The following is a 21429-nucleotide window of genomic DNA, read 5'->3' as shown; positions in this document are numbered from 1 at the left end:
TCCTCCTGCCGCCCCCTCCCCAAAGGCCGCTGCTACTCATGCCTGCTGTCCAGAGGATACAGACCTGGAGGGGGAGCTTCATGCTGAAAAGATAACCGGCCACGCACACACCTATAATCCCATCCACTCAGGAGGCTGAGGCAGGAGGATGGCAAATTCAAGGCCAGTCTGGGCAACTTAGACCCTGTTTCAGGAAAAAAAAAAAAAAAAAAAAAGGGCTGGGGATGTAGCTCAGTGATAGAGTGCCCCTGGGTTCAATCCCCAGTAATCAAAACAAAACCACAACCACACAACCTCACCAGAACAAGAGAAAAATTGAGAAATTGGGCTTACTCCAAGGTCTGACAGATTTCCTGCTTGTTTATCAGATTACGTCTCAAAGCAAATAGCTGCTGAGTAATCTCATCTCCCAGCCTATGAAAGGTTTTCCAGGCTGAACTGTAAAGATAAGGCCCTGTACCAGGCACACACCCGTAATCCCAGCAGCTTGGGAGGCTGAGGCAGGAAGATTGCAAGTTCAAAGCCAGCCTCAGCAACTTAGTGAGGCCCTAAGCAATTTAGCATAGACCCTGTCTCTAAATAAAAAAATAAAAAGAACTGGGGATATAGCTCAGTGGTAAAGTGCTCCTGGGTCCAATTCCTGGTACCAAAAAAGAAATAAAAATTTTAAAAAATAAGGCACTCTAAGAGGGCAGTGATGGGAAGGAAATCAGGATCATCAAAAGGAATTTCCAACTGGCAACCTGACGAGGTCCTAGGATAACATGGAGCTTGTCCTGGAACTTGGGTTTGGTGAGAATTGACTTAGAAGGAATGGCCTGTGTCCATTTACAGTGTTCTAATGTTCATAATGAAACTGCAACAGGTGACGCATGCCTATAATCCCAAGCAACAACAGAGGCTGAGTTTGGAGGATAGCAAGTTTGAGGCCAGTCTTAGCAATTTATCCAGACTCGGTCTTAAAACAAAAAATAAAAAGGGCTTGGGATATAGCTCAGTGGTAGAATGCCCCTGGTTCAATCCCTAGTACTAGGAAACAAACCAACCTACTAAAGACCGTATGACTTACAGGACAAACATTCATTTCTCTGAGTCTTGGAGGCCAGAGAATCCAAGATCAAGGTAGCGGCAGATTCATTGTCTGGTAAGGGCTGCTTCTGAGTTGGTACAGATGGCACCTTCTTATTGTGTTCTTATGTGGTGGAAGGGGCTGGGGACACTAAGTCACTCATCCCATTAGGACTGCACCTGCATGACCTGACCCCCTCCCCAAGGCTCCTCCTCCTAATATCATCCCACTGAGGGTCAGGATTTCAACACACAAATCCCTGCAGGGGACACAGACATTCACGACAAGATCTCAGGACTCATGTTCCAGGCCTGGATTTCCAATCTCCAAACAGTCCAGTCTCACCTGGTAGAAGCAGTGAAGACTATCGGTCATGACACCTGCCCTTTGGTCACGGGTTTAATGGAAGGAATCAGATCAACTGGTCATTACCGCTCTGGTGGGAATATAACTTTCAGGCTGGAGGAATGTGGTGGGGACGGGATTAGCTGTGTTTCTTCTATTCAGGATACTTAAGGGAATCTCTTACCAGACTTGTGATAAATTCACATTAAATTTGCAATCCATGTTCAAATGTTTGGAAAAAATCTAAAATTGTGAAATCAGTGACTTGCTATTTTTAGCTAGTGCTTGGTGGTAAATGTTTAAAGGAAAGTTAATAGTTTAAAAATTAATTGATCATTAACAAAAAACCAAATAGTTGTGAATTTTCTTATACATAAACAAAAGCTCATCAGACACCAAAAGATTTCATCATAATCTTTCCAACAAATGGTGTTAGGAAAACCTACCAGGATTGAGGGGAAGGGGAAATTTGGAGCTGGTGTTTAGTGGGGACAGAGTTTCTATCTTGCAAGATAAAAAAAAAGAAATGCTGGAGATTGATTGCACAGCAATGTGGATAGACTCAATGCTATTAAACCATACAGGTGCCATGCCTGTATTCCCAGGGACTCTGGAGGCTGATGTAGGAGGATCACAAGTCGCAGGCCAGCCTCAGAAAACTAGTGACACCCAAAGAAATTTAGTGGGACTTGTCTCAAAATAAAAAGGGCTGGGCATGTGGCTCAGTGGCAAAGCACCCCTAGGTTCAACCCCCAGTACCAAGGGGGGAAAATAAAGAAATGGTTAAGATAGTTAACTTGTGTTATGTGAATTTGGTCATAAGTTAAAAAGTATTGCCATAATTGTTTTTCTTTGACAGTTCTACAATCTGAAGTTATTAGGGACAGGTTAGGCTGAGGCTGTGCAGCCCGTTGGTCAATCAGTGCCTCTGCAGTGACTTGCCATGTACCTGGGCTCCTGGTATATTTCATGACCTTAGGTCATGAGCTCATTCAAGTCTTCTGTAGAACCGTAATTGAGAGATGGCTCCTCAGACATGCCTGGCCTTTGCTTTGGCCAGAGCCCAGGAACGTCATGTTTATTTCCCAGTTTGGGGTTGACCACCCCATCTGATTTCAGACCCCAGTTCCACGGGAGGCTGGTCTTCCATGGAGAATTATTTTTCCTTTATCTAGAGCCCAGACAGAAACAGCAAAACCTCCTTGGTATTTTCCTTCATGCAGGTTGGTTTTCTGTAATTTTGGTAAAATTCACCTAACACAACATTCGCCACTCTAACGTAGGGTGGCCTGCAGTTTGTGAGTATTGCGCAACCGTCTCCACCATCCATAGGCAGAGAATTATCTTCATCCCAAACCAAAACTTTTTTCACTTTTGTACTGAGGATTGCACCCAGGGCTGTCTAACCACTGACCGCGTTCCCGGGCTTTTTAATATTTTGTTTAGAGACAAGGTCTTGCTAAGTTGCTTAGGGCTTTGCTAAGTGGCTGAGGCTGGCTTTGAACTCCCGGTCCTCCTGCCTCAGCCCCCTGAGTTACTGGGATTAGAGGTGTGTGCCACCATGCCTGAAAACGTTGGCATTTTTGAAGAGTCCGGGTCAGTTATTTAGCAGAAGATCCTTCAATTGCAGTTTGTTTGATGTTTCCTTGTTGTTAGATTCCAGTTGGGCCACATGGTTTTTTTGATCTTCCTAAATCCTGCTGCCAGCCCAAAACCCATCAGGAGGAGCAATCGGGATAGCATAAGCTCACAAACCACATGTACAAAACCAGCTGACGGTATCCCCACTCCTCGGGTTTGGCTATGGGTTGACTGTCCCACAGATCAGTGTGCTGGGAGCTTGGTTCCAGTGTGACCATGTTGGGGAGGTGCTGGATCTTTATGAGGTGAGGCTCAGTGGAAGGTGACAGGGTCATGGGCCACCACTCTTGGAAGGGGTTCATGCATTCTTGTAGGACTAGGTTTGCTCTCGTGAGAGCAGATTGCTATAAAGCAAGGCCAAGCTACATGCTTTCCCCTGTTCGCACACAGTTCTTTCCATATCTCCACCATGTTGTAATGAGCCAAGAGGGCCCTTGCCAGAGGCCGAATAGATGTAGCAGCTCCATTTTGGATTTTGAGCCTCCAAAACTGTGAGCTAAATAAGCTTCTTTTCTTTACAAACTATCCAGGTTTAGTATATTGTTATAGCAACACAAAATGTACTAGGGTACCCCAAACCTTGCAATTTAAGTCAGTAGGACCAAGCCACTATCCGTAAAGGCAGAACAGCTGTGTGGGAAGAAAAGGAAGTGAGCACCAGGCCTGTGAACACTTTAGGTTCCCACATGTCCTCACACCTGGACAGAGGCCGCCCTCAGGCACAGCACTTAGGAACTGCCGGCACAACTTGTGGGAACTCTGATTGGCAGGTGAGTGCCAGGGGCCTTGGCCAAGCTGGAAGATGCTGGCGTGGTTTGGGTCTTCGGGGATCTCAGAACACTTGAGGAAGCACTTGTGGAAATGAATAGAAGCAAAAACCAAATAGATCGTGGCAGGAACTCAGGGGTGAAGGAGATAGAAGGTTCAGGTAGGGGTGGGGAGGAACAGAGGAGATGGACCTCACCAGCGAATATTAGAAATGTGTCTGCTCATCCAAGATGGTGGTCTAGAGGGAGGCTGCGTTCCTTGTCGCTCCACAATGCTGGATTCAAGCAGAGGATATCTGTTTCTCGGTGAGGCAGTTTTTGCTGCTTATCGATCCCCTGCTCTTTACCCCATTTGTCTGCTGTGATCACCTGCAATCTGCCAGCATATCGACACCTTTTTTGAGAGCAGATTGCTCACTGTCAGGTGTCTGTCATCCGCCATTTGCCTGCCTCTCGCCTGTCCATCGCCTGCCTTACCCCTATCCATCACCCAACGCTCGAGGTTCACCTCCCGATTGTCCGACAGCTGCCAGCAGATTGACTGCAGACCGCCAGTGGAGAACCAGCTGCCTGCTGTTGCCTGGAAGTTCACTGTTAGTACCTGCAGGTTTGATTACACGTGGCTGCCGCCATTTTGAGACAACAGCCCAGGCCCTGTAGGACCCCAGGCCCGACTGACCGAGTCCCGTCTCCAGGATCCCTCAGCCCAACCGATCACTCCCTGCCTCTGGGGCCCTCACATCAACTGACTGCTCCCTGCCGCCAGGACCCCCAGACCAACTGACTGTGCCCTATCACCGGGAACCCAGACCAACTGATTGCACCCGGCATCCTGGATCCCACAACCACACCAAACACACCCGACCTCCAGGACCACTGCCGGATGAACTGCATCCTGTCTCCAGGACCTCCAGCTGACCACGTCCACCCCTGAGCTGCAGCTCCCCATTTGCCAACACATTTGGAAGCCAGAGCAGCCATCTTGGATAATCCTGGAAGCCATAGCTCTGATCTTTGGGTGGGGCAAATCCCATCCTGAGACGCCTGCTGGAGGCTTGAAGCTCATTGTCAGGTACCTCTCATATATCAGGCTACTGAACACTGGGAGGTTTCATTAGCATATGACTATTATACAGTAGATTTTCTTTTTTCTCCTTTTTTAAAAAAATATTTAAGTTTTTATTTCTTTACGTTTCTTGCTTTCTTTTCCTTCTGTTTACCTGTTCCCTCAGAGTTGCTTTCTCCCTTATTTACATGATGCTATTGTCCCCATAGGTGCTATTTGGTCTAGGATTGCATAGTATCTGGTTTGGGCACTGCTAATATTGATCTCCCCTTAAAGAAAGGGTTTTGGACACCTATAGGGCCACTATAAGCCTATAGGGGGAAATCTGCAATACCCCAGATCTGCAGCGCTAGAGGGGAAGATACATGAACAACATGAAAAAACAAGGGAAGAAAATGATCCAAGCAAATCTAGATTCTATAGTAATAGAATCCAATGACAGTATGTTAGAAGAAATGTCAGAAAAGGACTTCAGATTATACATGATTAAGATGATTCGTGAAGCAAAGGATGAGATAAGAGAGCAATTGCAGGCAATGAATGATAATACCAATAAGCTGAAAGAGCACCTGCAGGAAGCAAAAGATCATTTCAACAAAGAAATAGAGATTCTCAAAAAAAAAAAAAAATGGAAATCCTTGAAATGAAGGAGACAATAAACCAAATAAAAAACTCAATGGAAAGCATCACCAACAGACTAGACAACTTGGAAGACAGAACCTCAGACAATGAAGACAAAATATTTAATCTTGAAAATAAAGTCACCCAAACAGAGAAGATGGCAAGAAATCATGAACAGAATCTCCAAGAACTATGGGACATCATGAAAAGACCAAATTTAAGAATTATTGGGATTGAGGAAGGCACAGAGATACAAACCAAAGGAATGAACAACCTATTCAATGAAATAATATCAGAACATTTCCCAAACCTGAAGAATGAAATGGAAAATCAGATACAAGAGGCTTACAGAACACCAATTGCACAGAATCACAACAGATCCACACCAAGGCACATTATAATGAAAATGCCTAACATTCAAAATAAAGATAGGATTTTGAAGGCTGCGAGAGAAAAGCATCAAATTACATATGGGGGGAGACCAATACGGATAGCAGCAGACTTCTCAACCCAGACTCTAAAATCTAGAAGGGCCTGGACCAACATATTTCAAGCTCTGAAAGAACATGGTTGCCAACCAAGAATCCTATACCCAGCCAAACTAACCTTCAGATTTGAAGATGAAAGAAAATCCTTCCATGATAAACAAAAGTTAAAAGAATTTACAAATAGAAAGCCTGTACTACAGAATGTTCTCAACAAAATATTCCATGAGGAGGAAATGAAAAACAAAAATGGAGGTCAGCAAAGGGAGGAACTACCTTAGAGAAAAACCACTCAAAGGAGAAACCAAGCCAACTTAAAAAACAAAAATAAGCCAAATGACTGGGAATACAAATCATATCTCAATAATAACCCTGAATGTTAATGGCCTAAACTCATCAATCAAAAGACATAGACTGGCAGAATGGATTAAAAAGAAAGACCCAACAATATGCTGCCTGCAAGAGACTCATCTCATAGAAAAAGACATCCACAGACTAAAGGTGAAAGGATGGGGAAAAAACCTACCATGCACATGGACCCAGTAAAAAAGTGGGGGTTTCCATCCTTATATCAGATAAAGTGGACTTCAAGCCAAAGTTAGTCAGAAGGGATAAAGAAGGACATTTCATACTGCTTAAGGGAACCATAAGACAGGAAGACATAACGATAGTAAATATTTATGCCCCAAACAATGGTGCATCCATGTACATCAAACAAATCCTTCTCAATTTCAAGAATCACATAGACCACAACACAATAATTCTGGGCGACTTTAATGCACCGCTGTCACCACTAGATAGATCTTCTAAACAAAATCCAACCAAAGAAACCATAGAACTCAATAACACAATCAATAACCTAGACTTAATAGACATATATAGAATATTCCATCCATCAATGAGCGGATACACTTTCTTCTCAGCAGCACATGGAACCTTCTTGAAAATAGACCATATGTTATGCCACAAAGCAGCCCTTAGGAAATGCAAAAAAATAGAGATACTGCCTTGTGTTCTATCAGATCATAATGGACTGAGAGTAGAAATCAATGACAAAGTAAAAAAAGGAAATTACTCCAACACTTGGAGACTAAATAATATGCTATTGAATGAAACATGGATAACAAAAAACATCAGGGAGGAGATTAAAAAATTCTTAGAGGTCAATGAGAATGATGATACAACATATCAAAATCTCTGGGACACTATGAAAGTGGTACTAAGAGGAAAACTCATTGCATGGAGCGCATTCCAGAAAAGAATGAAAAGTCAACAATTAAATGACCTAACATTACAGCTCAAAGCCCTAGAAAAAGAAGAACAGAATAACAGCAAAAGTAGTAGAAGACAGGAAATAATTAAAATCAGAGCTGAAATCAATGAAATTGAAACAAAAGAAACTATTCAAAAAATTGACATAACAAAAAGTTGGTTCTTTGAGAAAGTAAACAAAATAGATAAACCCTTAGCCACACTAACAAAGGAGAGAGAAGACTCAAAAAATTACTAAAATACATGATGCAAAAGGAATTATCACAACAGACACCACTGAGATACAGAACATAATGAGAAGCTACTTTGAAAATCTGTATTCCAACAAAATAGAAAGTACTGAAGACATTGACAAATTTCTAGAGACATACGCTCCTCCCAAACTGAACCAGGAGGACATACACGATTTAAACAGATCAATATCAAGCAATGAAATAGAAGAAGCCATTAAAAATCTACCATCCAAGAAAAGCCCAGGACCAGACAGATTCTCAGTCGAGTTCTACAAGACCTTCAAAGAAGAACTCATTCCAATACTTCTCAAAGTATTCGAGGAAATAGAAAAGGAGGGTACCCTACCGAACTCATTCTATGAAGCTAATATCACCCTCATACCCAAACCAGGAAAAGACACATCAAGGAAAGAAAATTTTAGACCAATATCCTTGATGAATATAGATGCTAAGATCCTTAACAAAATATTGGCAAACCGTATCCAAAAACGTATTAAGAAAATTGTGCACCACGATCAAGTGGGGTTCATTCCTGGAATGCAAGGATGGTTTAGCATCCATAAATCAATAAACATAATCCATCATGTCAATAGACTTAAGGATAAGAATCATATGGTTATTTCAATTGATGCAGAAGAAGTATTTGACAATATACAACACCCCTTCATGCTGAAAACACTAGAAAAAATAGGGATAGTAGGAACATACCTGAACATTGTAAAGGCTATTTATGCTAAGCCCATGGCCAATATCATTCTAAATGGAGAAAAACTGAAACCATTCCCTTTAAAAACAGGAATAAGACAGGGATGTCCTCTTTCACCACTTCTATTCAACATTGTCCTCGAAACTCTAGCCAGAACAATTAGGCAGACTAAAGAAATTAAAGGGATACAAATAGGAAAAGAGGAACTTAAGCTGTCACTATTTGCGGATGACATGATTCTATATTTAGAGGATCCAAAAACCTCGTCCAGAAAACTTCTAGACCTCATCAATGAATTCAGCAAAGTAGCAGGCTATAAAATCAACACGCATAAATCTATAGCATTTTTATACACAAGTGATGAAACAGCTGAAAGGGAAATGAGGAAAACAACTCCATTTGCAATAGCTTCAAAAAAAAATAAAATACTTGGGTATCAATCTAACCAAAGAGGTAAAAGATCTCTACAATGAAAACTACAAAACATTGAAGAAAGAAATTGAGGAACACCTTAGAAGATGGAAAGATCTCCCATGTTCTTGGATAGGCAAAATTAATATTGGCCATACTACCAAAAGTGCTATACAGATTCAATGCAATTCCAATTAAATTCCCAATGACGTACCTCACAGAAATAGAGCAAGCAATCATAAAATTCATCTGGAAGAATAAGAAACCCAGAATAGCTAAAGCAATCCTTAGCAGGAAGAATGAAACAGGGAGTATCGCAATACCAGAACTTCAGCTATACTACAAAGCAATGGTAACAAAAACAGCATGGTATTGGCACCAAAATAGACAGGTAGATCAGTGGTACAGAATAGAGGACACGGACACAAACCCAAATAAATACAATTTTCTCATACTAGACAAAGGTGCCAAAAATATGCAATGGAGAAAAGATAGCCTCTTCAACAAATGGTGCTGGGAAAACTGGAAATCCATGTGCAACAGAATGAAACTAAACCCCTATCTCTCACCCTGCACAAAACTCAACTCACAATGGATCAAGGACCTTGAAATCAGACCAGAGACCCTGCATCTTATAGAAGAAAAAGTAGGTCCAAATCTTCAACTTTTTGGCTTAGGATCAGACTTCCTTAACAGGACTCCCATAGCACAAGAAATAAAAGCAAGAATCAATAACTGGGATAGATTCAAACTAAATAGCTTTCTCTCAGCAAAGGAAACTATCAGCAATGCGAAGAGAGAGCCTACAGAGTGGGAGAATATCTTTGCCACTCATACTTCAGATAGAACACTAATTTCCAGAATATATAAAGAACTCAAAAAACACCTACACCAAGAATACAAATAATCCAATCAACAAATGGGCTAAGGAAATGAACAGACACTTCACAGATGAAGATGTACAAGCAATCAACAGATATATGAAAAAATGTTCAACATCTTTAGTAATAAGAGAAATGCAAATCAAAACTACACTAAGATTCCATCTCACCCCAATTAGAATGGCGATTATCAAGAACACAAGCAACAATAGGTGTTGGCGAGAATGTGGGGAGAAAGGTACACTCATACATTGCTGGTGGGACTGCAAATTAGTGCAGCCACTCTGGAAAGCAGTGTGGAGATTCCTTAGAAAACTTGGAATGGACCTACCATTTGACCCAGCTATCCCACTCCTCGGCCTATACCCAAAGGACTTCAAATCAGCACACTACAGAGATACAGCCACATCAATGTTCATAGCGGCTCAATTCACAATAGCCAGACTATGGAACCAACCTAGATGCCCTTTAATTGATGAATGGATAAAGAAACTGTGGTATATATATATACAATGGAATATTACTCAGCTATAAAGAATAATAAAATTATGGCATTTGCAGGCAAATGGATGAAATTGGAGAATATCATGTTAAGTGAGATAAGCCAATTTTCAGAAATCGAAAAGAGGAATGATCTCACTGATAAGCAGATGATGACACTTAAAGGGGGGTGGGAGTGGGACAAGAATGGAGGAAGGAGGGACTGTATAAAGGGAAAAGAGGTGGGAGAGGTGGGGGAGAAGGAAAAAAAATAATGGAATGAATCAAAGATCATTACTCTATGTAAATTTATGAATATGCAAATGGTATGCTGTTACTCCATGTACAAACAGAAACAACATGTATCCCATTTGTTTACAATAAAAATAAATTAAAAAAATAAAATAAAATACATATAAAAAGAAAAAAAAAAAAAAAGAAATGTGTCTGCTGAGAGGTTGTGTCACCAGAGAGCAGCAGTGAAGAGTGACCTTTATGAACAGAATATGGACGGGTCAGGCAGTCAGGGCCAGCTCCACTCCCTGCAGAGGGCCCCCTCCTGATCAGACAGTTCATTGGTTGGAGGGGAATTGGGGGCAGAGCACCCTCTATGCACTCAGGGGTACACTGGGTTAGGTAGTGTCCCCCCAAACCTCATGCTCCTCTGGAGCCTAAGAATGGGACCTTATTTGGAAAGAGGTTCTTTGCAGATGCAGTGAAATTCGAGTGAGGTCCTATCAGAGTTGGGCTACCCCCAATCCTTTATGACGTGTTTCCTTATAAAAAGAGGGAAGTTTAAGCACTGAGTCACAGACACAGAGAAGGCCATGTGGAGGGAGACATAAACAGGTGTGCACCCACGAGGCACAGGTGAGATCACTCATCTCTGCCCCTAACCACCTGCTGAATCTGGGGCAGCCAGGTAACCTCTCTGCCTCAGTTTCCTCATCTGGAAAATGGGTATCTAATGAGAACCTGCTCCATAGGTGGTGGCAGAGTTAAAAGATTGAACACGGTTAAAGGGCACAGAATCCTGGCACATAATCAGTACCAACAAGTGGCACCCACTATTGTCATTTCCCAGGCAGTTCCCTGCTGCTCCTCCGGGGTCCCCAGCCCAGTTTGCTCCAGAGGTGAAGTGGCAATCTGCTTTCTCTCCTACCTTTCTCCTTGAGCACCAAGACGCGCACCTTTCTCAGTTGCAGTAACTTTATCCTACCTGTTTCTGGGGCCGTCTGTCCACCTCCATGATGGCACCAAGGAGCCTGTCAGACCCTCCACCTGCACCAGGTCGCAATGGGGCAAGGACAATCACTTGGCCAGCTGGGCCAAAGTGGAGGGGATGGCACAAGACACAAGAAGCTGGGGGAATCTGTGGGGATGGGGCTTTGGGGGCAGCCTAATAATTGGGAGAGGGCCTGGAATCCCCTGGGAAATTACGGGGATACCAAGCCTGCTGAAGGGGAGGGCGGTCTGCACGTGGCTTGACTTCCTTAGAGACAAGGAGCAGGACCCGGAGGATGGGAGGAGAGGGAGGCTGAGGAAGGCAGGCATGCAGTGCTGAAGTCTGACAGACAGGCAGAGAGGAGGATGGACCGGCAGAGGCCGCAACCGAGACACTGGACAGATGGAGGCTCAGGTTTGGTGATCATTCCCTGACAAGGACGAATCTCAAACGCACAATGTGTCAGAACCCAGAGGATTTCTGAAAACAACAGGTGACTGAGCCCAGCAACTGAGAGGTTTGGGATTTTTCAATTAATTGATTAATTTTTTACTACAGGAAAGTTGCCACTACATTAAATTTACCATTTTTAACTTTTTTTTTTTTTGTACTGGGGATTGAACTCAGGGGTACTTAAATATTTTATTTGGAGACAGGGTCTCTCTGAGTTGCTTAGGGCCTTCCTAAGTTGCTGAGGCTGGCTTTAAACCCGTGATCCTCCTGCCTCAGCCTCCCAAGCTGCTGGGATTACAGGTGTGTGCCCTGGCACCTGGCTCAGAATTTTTGATACAATAGGCCCGGCATGTGCATTTCTAACACATTTCCAGGCGATGATGACCCACCCCAGGTTACCATCCTTCCCAGGTGGTTTCCTCTCAGTAGCAACACATAAGATCTTGCGGAGCGTTTGCTGCCAGCTTGTCCCTCACCCATCACTGCATCTCATTCTGTGAAACCTGCTGGGAGTTGAAAGGGGTGTAGGTCTGGAAGTGGTGGGAAGTGCAAGCAGAGCTCTCCAGGCAAGAGGGGATGAATGTGCCCGGATGGGAGAAGAGGTCTCCTCCTGCTGGAAAGGAGGCCCAGCAGTCCCAGATCCTGGGATACGGAGCCCCGGGCCCAGTGCTGTCCTGGCTGCCCTCTCCTGGACTCTGTCTGCTGCTGTCTTGGGGTCTCTGTTCTTCCCTCTCTGGGTTGGGGTCTCTCTCTCTCTCTCTCTGCCTCTGTCTATTAGCTATGGAAAATGAAAAATCCCTGAGGAAATGTGGCCTGGGAAAGGAGTGAAAAGAGGGCCCTGCGCTGATGGCCTCCATCTCCCGAGATGAAGGGTGTCCAGATGCACTGCAGATGGGGGGGGGGGAGTTACCACCCCTGAAGTGACAGTCCCCAGAGGGCACTAATCCCCTTCGAAAGCAGAGCCTCTCCAGGTGCTGTCTGCAGACCCTCAACCTGGAAGGTTAAATTCCCAGGCCCTCAAACTGACAATTCATTGATTACTAGAACAAACCCCGAATTCCTGAGCACCCAAGAAAACTGATATGCTCGCTAGCCCACCCCTCACGATAACCTATATAAACCCAGTCCCTTTGTGCAGTGGCTCATTTTCCACTAGGGAAGTGGGTCCACCGGTGACATTTCATCACTACAACCCCTGTTCTGTGTGAGACTTTGTTCCTGAATAAACAGTTGAGATGATTCATGAGGTTTGTGTCCTGCCCGGTCTTTTGTGCTAACACTGTCCCCCTTCTCTGTGGGTCTCAGTTACACAGTCCCTTTCTCCAGTCCCTCCTCCTTGGCCTCTGGCCTCTGCTCTCCGAGCCTCTACCCAGGCATGGTGTGTGGGTGGGAAGGTGGACAGGACCATGACCTGTGCTTCTTTCAGCTCCTTACCACTCCAGAGTGACTTCTTTTCTTGACAAAAGTAAGGGATCTCTTCTGATGAGGAGCCCACACCTCATGTGAGTCATCTTGGGATCTGAATCATTCCTTCCCAGGAGCTGTGTGGCTTTCACAGTTCTGTCTGTTTCCCTTGATGGAGCCAGCCTCGTTCCACCAGACGGAAAACTGCATTTTCTACCAGATGTTGACTTGCTTCTGAGTGTTGGGTCCCATCTGAGACCCTCAGGTACTATTTGTCACTTGACAGCAATATTCCGTCACTTGAGCCTTGGAGTTAGGGTAAAGAGCCCCAAACTGCCACTTCCATGAGGCCGGGGTCTGCCAGACACCTGAGACCCAGGCCGGGATGGCCTGTGACCCTGACAGCTGTAGTCTAGCACCTTTTCCTCACATCCTCCCTAGCCTGGAAATGACCTGAAGAGCAAGAAGATCTAGACTGTAGGAGGGAAGGGAGACTAGGTAACCTTCTTTCTGGGGTTCGCTACACTCCAAAGTCCTCAAGTACCTGAGTGGAAGAATTCTGATCCTTTTCCTGAGACCTTGGACTCCCAGTCTCCAGCCCCTTCTCCTTCAGATCACTGTGTCTAGGTCCCTATTCCACCTTCCTCTGTGACCTGGATGTCTAGATGACCAGCTCACTGATCCCTCAGGACTCCAGTATCCTAGCAGCAAATGTACCCCCCCAAGATCCCAGGAGTCCTTGCCCCCTTCAGCCCTGAGGACAAAGAATCTCTCCATTCCTACTTCCAAGGATCCCAAACAACTACATTACCCCTGAGGCTATGGGACTGCAATGCAATGTTTTTTTGAGCTCCCTTATTATTGTGGTACCTCAGAGAATTAGTTCCATAATGCTAACAAGGATGGGGTCAGAGGTGGATAAGAAGTCTTGTCCTGTCAAAGAGTAGGAATAGTCCTGGAGACCCTGGGGACACCTTGCCAGAACAGAAAAATGAGGACCAGAAGTAGAGTGGGAACGTAAGGCAATGGGGAGAGATATGTGGAGTGGTCTCAGGGTCAACAGAGACAAGAAGCAGATCCCATTTCCTCTAACAAACACACATTCTCATTAGATACTCCTCTGTCAGACTCTTTATTATCCCAAATAAAAAATAAATAAATAAGATAAATACCCCAATAAATAAGAGGGGGACCCCAAAATTAAAGACCCGTGGCTTCAGGAAGCATAACTGGGGCTTCGGCCCTGCACAGGCCCCACCATGCTGAGCGGGTCGGAGGAGCCCACATCAGGGGGCTCAGGGACCAGGATCCCTGGCGGTTCCAGGGCTGCTGGGGGCAGGCCTGGCAGTGGAAGGAAGCGGGCTGGTCCCCGTGGCGCTGGATCCCTGAATGGTGAGTTGGGGGGCAGGCGCAGTGGGAGGCCATGGGATTCTGACTGGTAAACATTGTATCCATCCTCCAGAAGCAGCTCCCGGAAGCTACAGGCCTCAGGGTCAAAGTGGAGCTGAGGGACAGAGAACAGGGTTCAGAGACCTGAGTTTCCACTCAGGAGCCCAGGCCCCAGCCCTCTTCTCTCAGACCCACAGGCTCAGGCCCCAGATGTCCTTCCTCAGACCCAGGGACCCAGGGGTCCAAGTCCCCAGTCCCTTTTAGGAAACACAACACCACAAGCAGATCCCTCCTTTCCCCCAGGGCAGTCCTGCAGAGCCCACCTCCCTGTTCTTACTTCACAGAGAACATTCCAGCCAGGTACCAGTCATGGCTTTCTAAGGCCATGCAGGGGGTCTGGGTACTGCCTAAAGGTCATGTTCACTTGTGGGCCACGGGTTCCTGGAATGGCCCCGTGTTCAGGATGAGTGAGGCATGCAGGAGCCGCATGGCAGGGAGCAGGGGTTACAGTTCTGAGACAGCCTCTCAGGCCATTCTGCCATTCACGTGTGATGACATAAAGCCAGTGGTGACCCTGCCTGGGCCTCAGTTTCCTCATTTTACAAGCATTGGTAACAACTGTTTCAGCCTACAGGGGTCGCAGTGAGGTTGTCAGTGCAGAATGCATGGGACGGAGGCCAGCCTGGGTCAAGTGTGCAAGAATGGGGGCCCAGACCGTGAAAATTATTCCATGAAGTTTGGTTTGCAAAAGCAGAGTCCGGAAAACTCACCGATCCATACAGCACCCCGTCTGGCCTCTGGCACAGGAACCTGGATGTTTTGACCCCCAAGATTTGAATGACTCCTGGCTTCAAGGCTTTCAGCTCCAAGAGACCTGGGGGACAAAGTAGTCAGATCCTCGGAGCTGCCTCTCCCAGGCCCCACTGCCCCAGAACCACAGGTCCCAGGCCCCACACTCACTTTCTGGGCTTTGGTGGGCGGCCCCTACCACTGTGCCATCAGCCCTGATCTCTAGGTGGGCCTCAGTCTCCTGGGCATCGTCTGTGTAGAGGTACCGCTGCCGGACTTGGCCCCCAAATTGGAGAAGGGGGCTTGAGTCAGGGATGGGGTGTGCCTGGCAGGCTCCCAGCACAAGGACAGCCAGCACGAGGACCCACAGTCCCGGGTGCTCAAACTTGGCCTTGTCCCAGTCCATCAATCGTTCCTCAGGTGGGGTCCAGAGTGCGGGGTCTGAGGAAGTGAGTAGTCCACAATCAGATCCAGATGCGCTTGTCCGGGACAGCAGATCGCTGGTGGCTCAGATCACCCAAGTGCTTGAGTCCTCCTGCACGTGGATCCCCAGCTGACAGTACACCCAAGACTCAGGATGGATGCAGAAGCTTCAGAATTTATACACAGACAGACCCGCCCACTTGCCCTCCCCACTCCCGACACATGATATTTGACCCACTTGGCAGGAGTCAGAATTCCACCGTGGCCAGGGCAGTCTGGATGGATGATGCAATGGGGGGGGTCCTTTGAGCTGGGGGCCTGGACCCCTGGGTCTGGGGATGAGGAAAATGGAAACCTGGTCAACTGGGACTAGTTGAAAGGGGCCAAGGGCTAAGATTCCTTGTCTTCAGAAAGGAGGATCTTGGTGCTCAAACTTCTGGGTCTGAGGGAGGAGGGCTGGGCCTGGACCCCTGGGTCTGAGGGAGGAGGCTGGGCCTGGACCCCTGGGTCTGAGGGAGGAGGGCTGGGCCTGGACCTCTGGGCCTGAAGGAGGAGGGCTGGGCCTGGACCCCTGAGTCTGAGGGAGGAGGCTGGGCCTGGACCCCTGGGCCTGAAGGAGGAGGGCTGGGCCTGGACCCCTGAGTCTGAGGGAGAAGGCTGGGCCTGGACCCCTGGGTCTGAGGGAGGAGGCTGGGCCTGGACCCCTGGGTCTGAGGGAGGAGGCTGGGCCTGGACCCCTGGGTCTGAGGGAGGAGGCTGGGCCTGGACCCCTGGGTCTGAGGGAGGAGGCTGGGCCTGGACCCCTGGGTCTGAGGGAGGAGGCTGGGCCTGGACCCCTGGGTCTGAGGGAGGAGGGCTAGGCCTGGACCCCTGGGTCTGAGGGAGGAGGGCTGGACCTGGACCCCTGGGTCTGAGGGAAGAGGGCTGGGCCTGGACCCCTGGGTCTGAGGGGAGGGGTGGGGCTAAGGATCCTGGAAACTGCTTTCCTGACTTTCAGTGCAGTTTTTTGTTGTTGTTGTTGTTTGTCCCTTTTGAATTTCTAGGTCTCTGGGTATTTGTGGGGAGGGGTCTGACCCTTTCCTTAATCATCAGGAAAGCTGATGCCAGGTGAAAGAAGTGTCCCTAGCAGAAGTCTTGCTCGGCGGTGGGCCAAGTTTGCCCTCTGCACCCCTGCTCTGATGATCAGGCCCTGCACTCCCATGGGTGGCCTGTCCTGATGCAATCCTGGTGTTTCTTTCACCAGAGCCGCTACTCTGGGCCCAGGCAGGTGCTACCAAAATAGCCTGGGGGAGGGAATGGAGAGAATCTACTAAGCCAGGCCCCAGAGGGAGAAGCCAGACTGGAGGGAAGAGGGGCTGAGTAAGTTCCTGGACCCCTTAGGGTGCAGGGGCTGGATTCCTGGGTCTGAGGGAGAAGAGCCTGGGAGCCTTCAGCCTTGAGAAATAATAGTCAAATCTCTGGTGAATCAAGTCAAATGCCTGAGTCTTTGAACAGGATTCATGTGTAATGGCAAGGGTGGGAGCCCAGGGCCAGGGCAGTGGGGCTGGGAAATCGACCTTGGACAATAGAAAAGGGTTCTGGTGACCAGGAGCTCAGAGCCTTTGTCCCTGGCACCAGATGCAGGGCCTGTGGTGGAGGCCCGGGAGACAAGCCCTCTTCCCCCTCGGATTTTCAGCTTTCAGGAAAGGTTGCCTTCACGGTGGGTCCTTCTAGAAATCAGCGGTGGGTCGCCATGCCCTGTAATTCCCCAAAAGGAGGGACTGGGACAGGGGCTGTGCAAATTGTGTGGTTGGGTCGCGAAAGGGAATCCAGGACCCTGGGCGGCTCGGGGTCAGTTTCTGGCTGGAGGCCCTCGCCTGGGCTGGGAGGGCGGGCGGAGGCTTTGCGTTGGCTCCTGTGGTTGCCTGCCAAACAGGTTCTCCATCCCTTGGGGAGGACGCGGCAGGGGGCGGCCGAAGTCCCACCCACGGGGACCCCAGAGGCTGGGGCGTGGCCGGGCTCGGGGCTTGCAAATGCTGGGGGCAGACCCATAAGCCCTCGCAGGGTAGGGGACTCGCCGAAACGGAACTCCGGGGTCCAGCCTGGAAGCTGGGATCCTCTTCCCGCAAGGATGCAGCTGCAGCCCGGGTTCAGGCAGGCTGCTCAGCGTGGGGCCGTCTTGCTGCCCCACGAATCTTGCTTCTCTCCTTCCTCCCCACCCCGAGCCTCGCTGCCTGTCCAGGGAGGCCACGTGGAGCAGAGGGCTGCAGGGAAGTCGGATGAGGGCTGCATTTTCGGACTGCGCGCTAAGGCCACGTGGATCATCTGTGGACCTGCCACTGCAAAGACCTCAGGTGAGTGGACACTGTGGTTGCTAAAGCCCAGGAACCCAGGCCTTATAGCCCTCCTCCTTCGGACCAGGAGGCCATCCCCAACCTCTCACCACTAAGACTCCAGGAGTCTCCTCCGTACCTGCTACTGCAGGCACTAAGATCGCTCCTCCAGTGCACACCTCCAGCGGTTCATGTTCCACTTGGACTGTCACTTCCCATCACCTCAGTGGTGGAGTGGACCCTTCGAAGACTGGTACATCTGTGAAAAAGGTTTGTGATCCCCAGCCCTTTTTATTTCACTTCTTTATTCATTTTTGAGACCGGGGCTCCGTAAGTTGCTGAGTTTGACCTGCAAGTTGCCATCCTCCCGCTTCAACCTCCCAAGTCACCAGCACAGAAATTGCAGATGTGTACCACGATTCCCACCATCCCCCTGGAGATGCCAAGCTCCTCATCCCTCCAACCTAGGATTAACTCCCAGCCACTTCCTAGCTAAGACCCAGAAGCCCACACCTTTAGCTTCCTCATTATGTGGCCTGACCCCAGGCCTCTCCTCCCTGACCTTCATGCTAAGGAGCTGAGCATTCTGGAATTCACCTAAATTCACCTTTCCTCCCCTCCAGCCATGTGGGTCCCCAGCCACTGTCAGCTCTGCCTATCCTTCCTGCTTGTCTGTGTCCTTTCAGCAATATCATTCTTTCTTTACCTCCAGCAAGACCTCTTTCGATGTGGCCTTGGCCTGTCTGTCCTTTGTCCAGACTGCCACCTGCTGAGAGCTCCAGTGGCCATCATCTGCCTGACCGACAAACAGCTCACCACAGACACCTTCTCCTCTTGTCTTCAGGATGCTGAGCCTGTCTCAGGAACCTGGACTATCCACCCAGGTGGCCGGTTTGCTAGCCAGTTGGGACAGTATATGACACTGCTTCCCCTGGCCCAGCTCATCAGCCTTTGGCCTTCATCCTGCCAGCCACGCATGCCACCTGGGCCCTGGTCCAAATCATCTTCCTGTGCTGACATCCAGGCAGACAGCAGGATACCATGGCAGAAGTGGCAGCTGCAGGACTGGCTGTTGGAGAAGTATTCCGCTCAGAGGACTTCTTCCTGAAACTGTCAGGGTTCCCCTGGCCTTGGACATTTTCCCATCACCTTGGAGAGCAAATCCACAGGAAATTCACCCTTTATGACCACCTTCAGGATGAGGCCCAGCACTTCCTGAGTCAGCTTCGCCTGGGCCACACTGTGGCCCAGTCTTGCACCTTCGTGGGTATTCACATATGCTCTGGGGACTAGCTGCAGGTGATGCCCCAGCAATGGAAGGGTGGGGTGGGGGACCACGCCTAGCTCCATGGACTGGTCCCAGGCACGACATGAAGGCTCATTCTTCGCGGTCACCAGCCATGGCATGAAGTGGTGCTGGGAAAACTTCCACACTCCCAGGGTGAGGTGGCACCAGGGAAGGCCTGGGCCCTGCTCACTCAGTGCAGCCACACTCTCAGGACTGCTGGGACCTTTGGCCTCTGGGCTGCCTACCTGGCTGGTGGACACACCATCTACCTACCCAGCCTCACAATGCCAGACTCAGAGTTCCTGAAGGGCTTCAAGCCTGAGGCTGCCTTCCTGCCTGAGTGGGGGGGAGGGGGGGGGCATTAATGCAGGCTTGTCTCCAGTGCAGACATGGACTGGGCCTTGGAAGCCAGGGAGACTTTGGGGACTGGTCTGATCAGGCTAGAGCCATATGTGTCTCCAGAGACTGGCAGCTTCTGCATAAGCCTGGGGTGGTCCCAGTGCAGGTGGTGCCCATGGCCAGAGAGTTTCCAGTTGGCCAGAGGTGGAAAGAAGCAGGGCCTTCCTGGAGCTGGCTGAACACCTACAACAAGCAGAACATCTTTTCTGATGACTGGCAAGGCCCAGTGAAGCTCATGGGTGGCTCGAGAAACCACAGTGCCCACCTGATCATCATATCCATAGTCCTTCTGAATTGCTGCCCTTCAGAATAAGGAGCCCTCCCTTCTGGAGTCCATTCTCCTGTTCTTTCCTGGAAGAGGTTTTGCTTCTCTCTGGGTGTTCAGGACACTGAAGGAACACATGGTTTATCTAGAGCAAGCACTGTTAACTCTCCTTCTGAGTTTCTGGAGTGATTCAGTGGGGAGTTGTTCAAGGGAGGACCAGGTCTAATGCTTTTGAAGAACTGTGTGGGAACTGGGGGACAAGTTCCAGAATTCTATGTTATTATGGCAAAGAATATAATGAAGGAACTACCAGAAGCTCGACACCCCACCAAGGCAAGATTAAGATGTGGAAGACTAAGAGCCAGGCACTGTGGCACATACAGTAATCCCACCAGCTTGGGAGGCTGAGGCAGGAGGATCATGAATTCAAAACTCAGTAACATCAAGGCACCAAGCAACTCAGTGAGACCCTGTCTCTAATAAAACACAAAACAGGGCTGGGGATGTGGCCCAGTGATGGAGTGCCCCTGAGTTCAATCCCCAGTACCCCACAGAAGGTAGAAGACTGCCTCTGGTGATCCAGTGTCTTTTTTGTGTGTGTACTGAGGATTGAACCCAGTTAAACCAAGGGGTGGCTCATGCTGGGGCAGTTGTGACCTGACCAGTTTCTGTCCAACCCATTGGCCCTGAGGAAGTTCTCAAAGGATTATTTTTTTCTTCATATTTTAATTTTTTTTCTCCTATAGCAGACAGTCTAAAACATGGGAGAGGGGAAAGGAATAGGTATTGGGGAAGTGCTGCAAATTCTGTAGCAGAATATTCTAGCAATCCAAGGAGACTTCTAATTTGTAAGATCAAAACTTCCAAACACAAGATCTGCATCTGGGGATGGGGTCATGGATCAGTATTAGAGTGCATGCCTACCACACGTGAGAACCTGAGTTCGATTCTCAGCACCATGTAAACATAAAATAAAGGTATTGTGTCCACCTACAAACTAAAAAATATATTTAAAAAATGATTGCATCTGTCATCTCTGGGATTAGGATGAAGAAAGTATTCTTCTCTAGCTCAGTTCTGAGTATCTGGGGCTTGATATCGGGAATCCAGCAAATCTGCAGAAAGCCAGGGGATACTGTGTTCCTTGTTAACCATTGTCTGTTGCTGAATTCACAGAAGCACTAAATCTGGGGTTTTTTTGTTTGTTTTGTTTTTATTTGTTTTGTTTTTTTGTACCAGGAATTGAACCAGAGGGACTTAACCACTGAGCCACATCCCCAGCCCTTTTAATATTTTATTTAGACACAGGGTCTCACTAAGTTTCTGATGCTGTCTTTGAACTTGCAATCCTCCTACCTCAGCCTCTCAAGCTGCTGGGTTTACAGGTGTGCCTGTGTCCAGCTAAATCTGCCTTTGTGGGTCTGGGATGAAAGGATCAGGAGATAAGTGGCCCCCAGTCCCAATGCAAACCCAAGCAGGAGCACAGGGTCTGGCCAGACAGTACA

General features: G+C 48.1%; 2 protein-coding genes across 3 annotated transcripts; one reads left to right on the top strand and one right to left on the bottom strand.

The window, feature by feature from the left end:
* Positions 1-14180: 14180 nt before the first annotated feature.
* FGF21 (fibroblast growth factor 21) lies at positions 14181-17777 on the bottom strand. Of its 2 annotated transcripts, XM_079118651.1 has the most exons (4): positions 15899-17777; positions 15409-15790; positions 15219-15322; positions 14181-14563 (listed from the first exon to the last, which is right to left on the bottom strand). In XM_079118651.1, exons 2-4 carry the CDS (start codon positions 15641-15643, stop codon positions 14276-14278), a joined length of 627 nt encoding a protein of 208 aa, XP_078974777.1. In that variant the 5' UTR covers positions 15644-15790; positions 15899-17777; the 3' UTR covers positions 14181-14275. The 2 variants fall into 2 exon arrangements, with proteins under 2 accessions (XP_078974777.1, XP_078974778.1); XM_079118652.1 differs by lacking the exon at positions 15899-17777 and having other exon boundaries at positions 15409-15828.
* Positions 17778-18562: 785 nt separating this feature from the next.
* Positions 18563-20825, top strand: FUT1 (fucosyltransferase 1 (H blood group)). Its single transcript, XM_079118648.1, is given in 8 exon segments — positions 18563-18919; positions 18922-18972; positions 18975-18989; positions 18992-19057; positions 19060-19262; positions 19266-19312; positions 19314-19405; positions 19408-20825. Coding segments are annotated over 8 exon segments (1014 nt in total). The 5' UTR covers positions 18563-18597; the 3' UTR covers positions 19626-20825.
* The last annotated feature ends 604 nt before the right edge of the window (positions 20826-21429 follow it).

Source organism: Sciurus vulgaris, assembly GCF_902686455.1.
Source record: "Sciurus vulgaris genome assembly, chromosome: 17".
NCBI classification, from domain to species: Eukaryota; Metazoa; Chordata; class Mammalia; order Rodentia; family Sciuridae; genus Sciurus; species Sciurus vulgaris.
This window is presented reverse-complemented; position numbering and strand designations above follow the sequence as displayed.

Excerpts from the sequence above, each read along its gene's own strand:
- FGF21 (XM_079118651.1), bottom strand. The coding sequence starts at position 15,643 with ATGGACTGGGACAAGGCCAAGTTTGAGCACCCGGGACTGTGGGTCCTC. Across the intron at positions 15,323-15,408 it reads CGCCCACCAAAGCCCAGAAA|GTCTCTTGGAGCTGAAAGCC; the intron begins GTGAGTGTGGGG and ends TTTGTCCCCCAG. Across the intron at positions 14,564-15,218 it reads ACGGGGTGCTGTATGGATCG|CTCCACTTTGACCCTGAGGC; the intron begins GTGAGTTTTCCG and ends TCTGTCCCTCAG.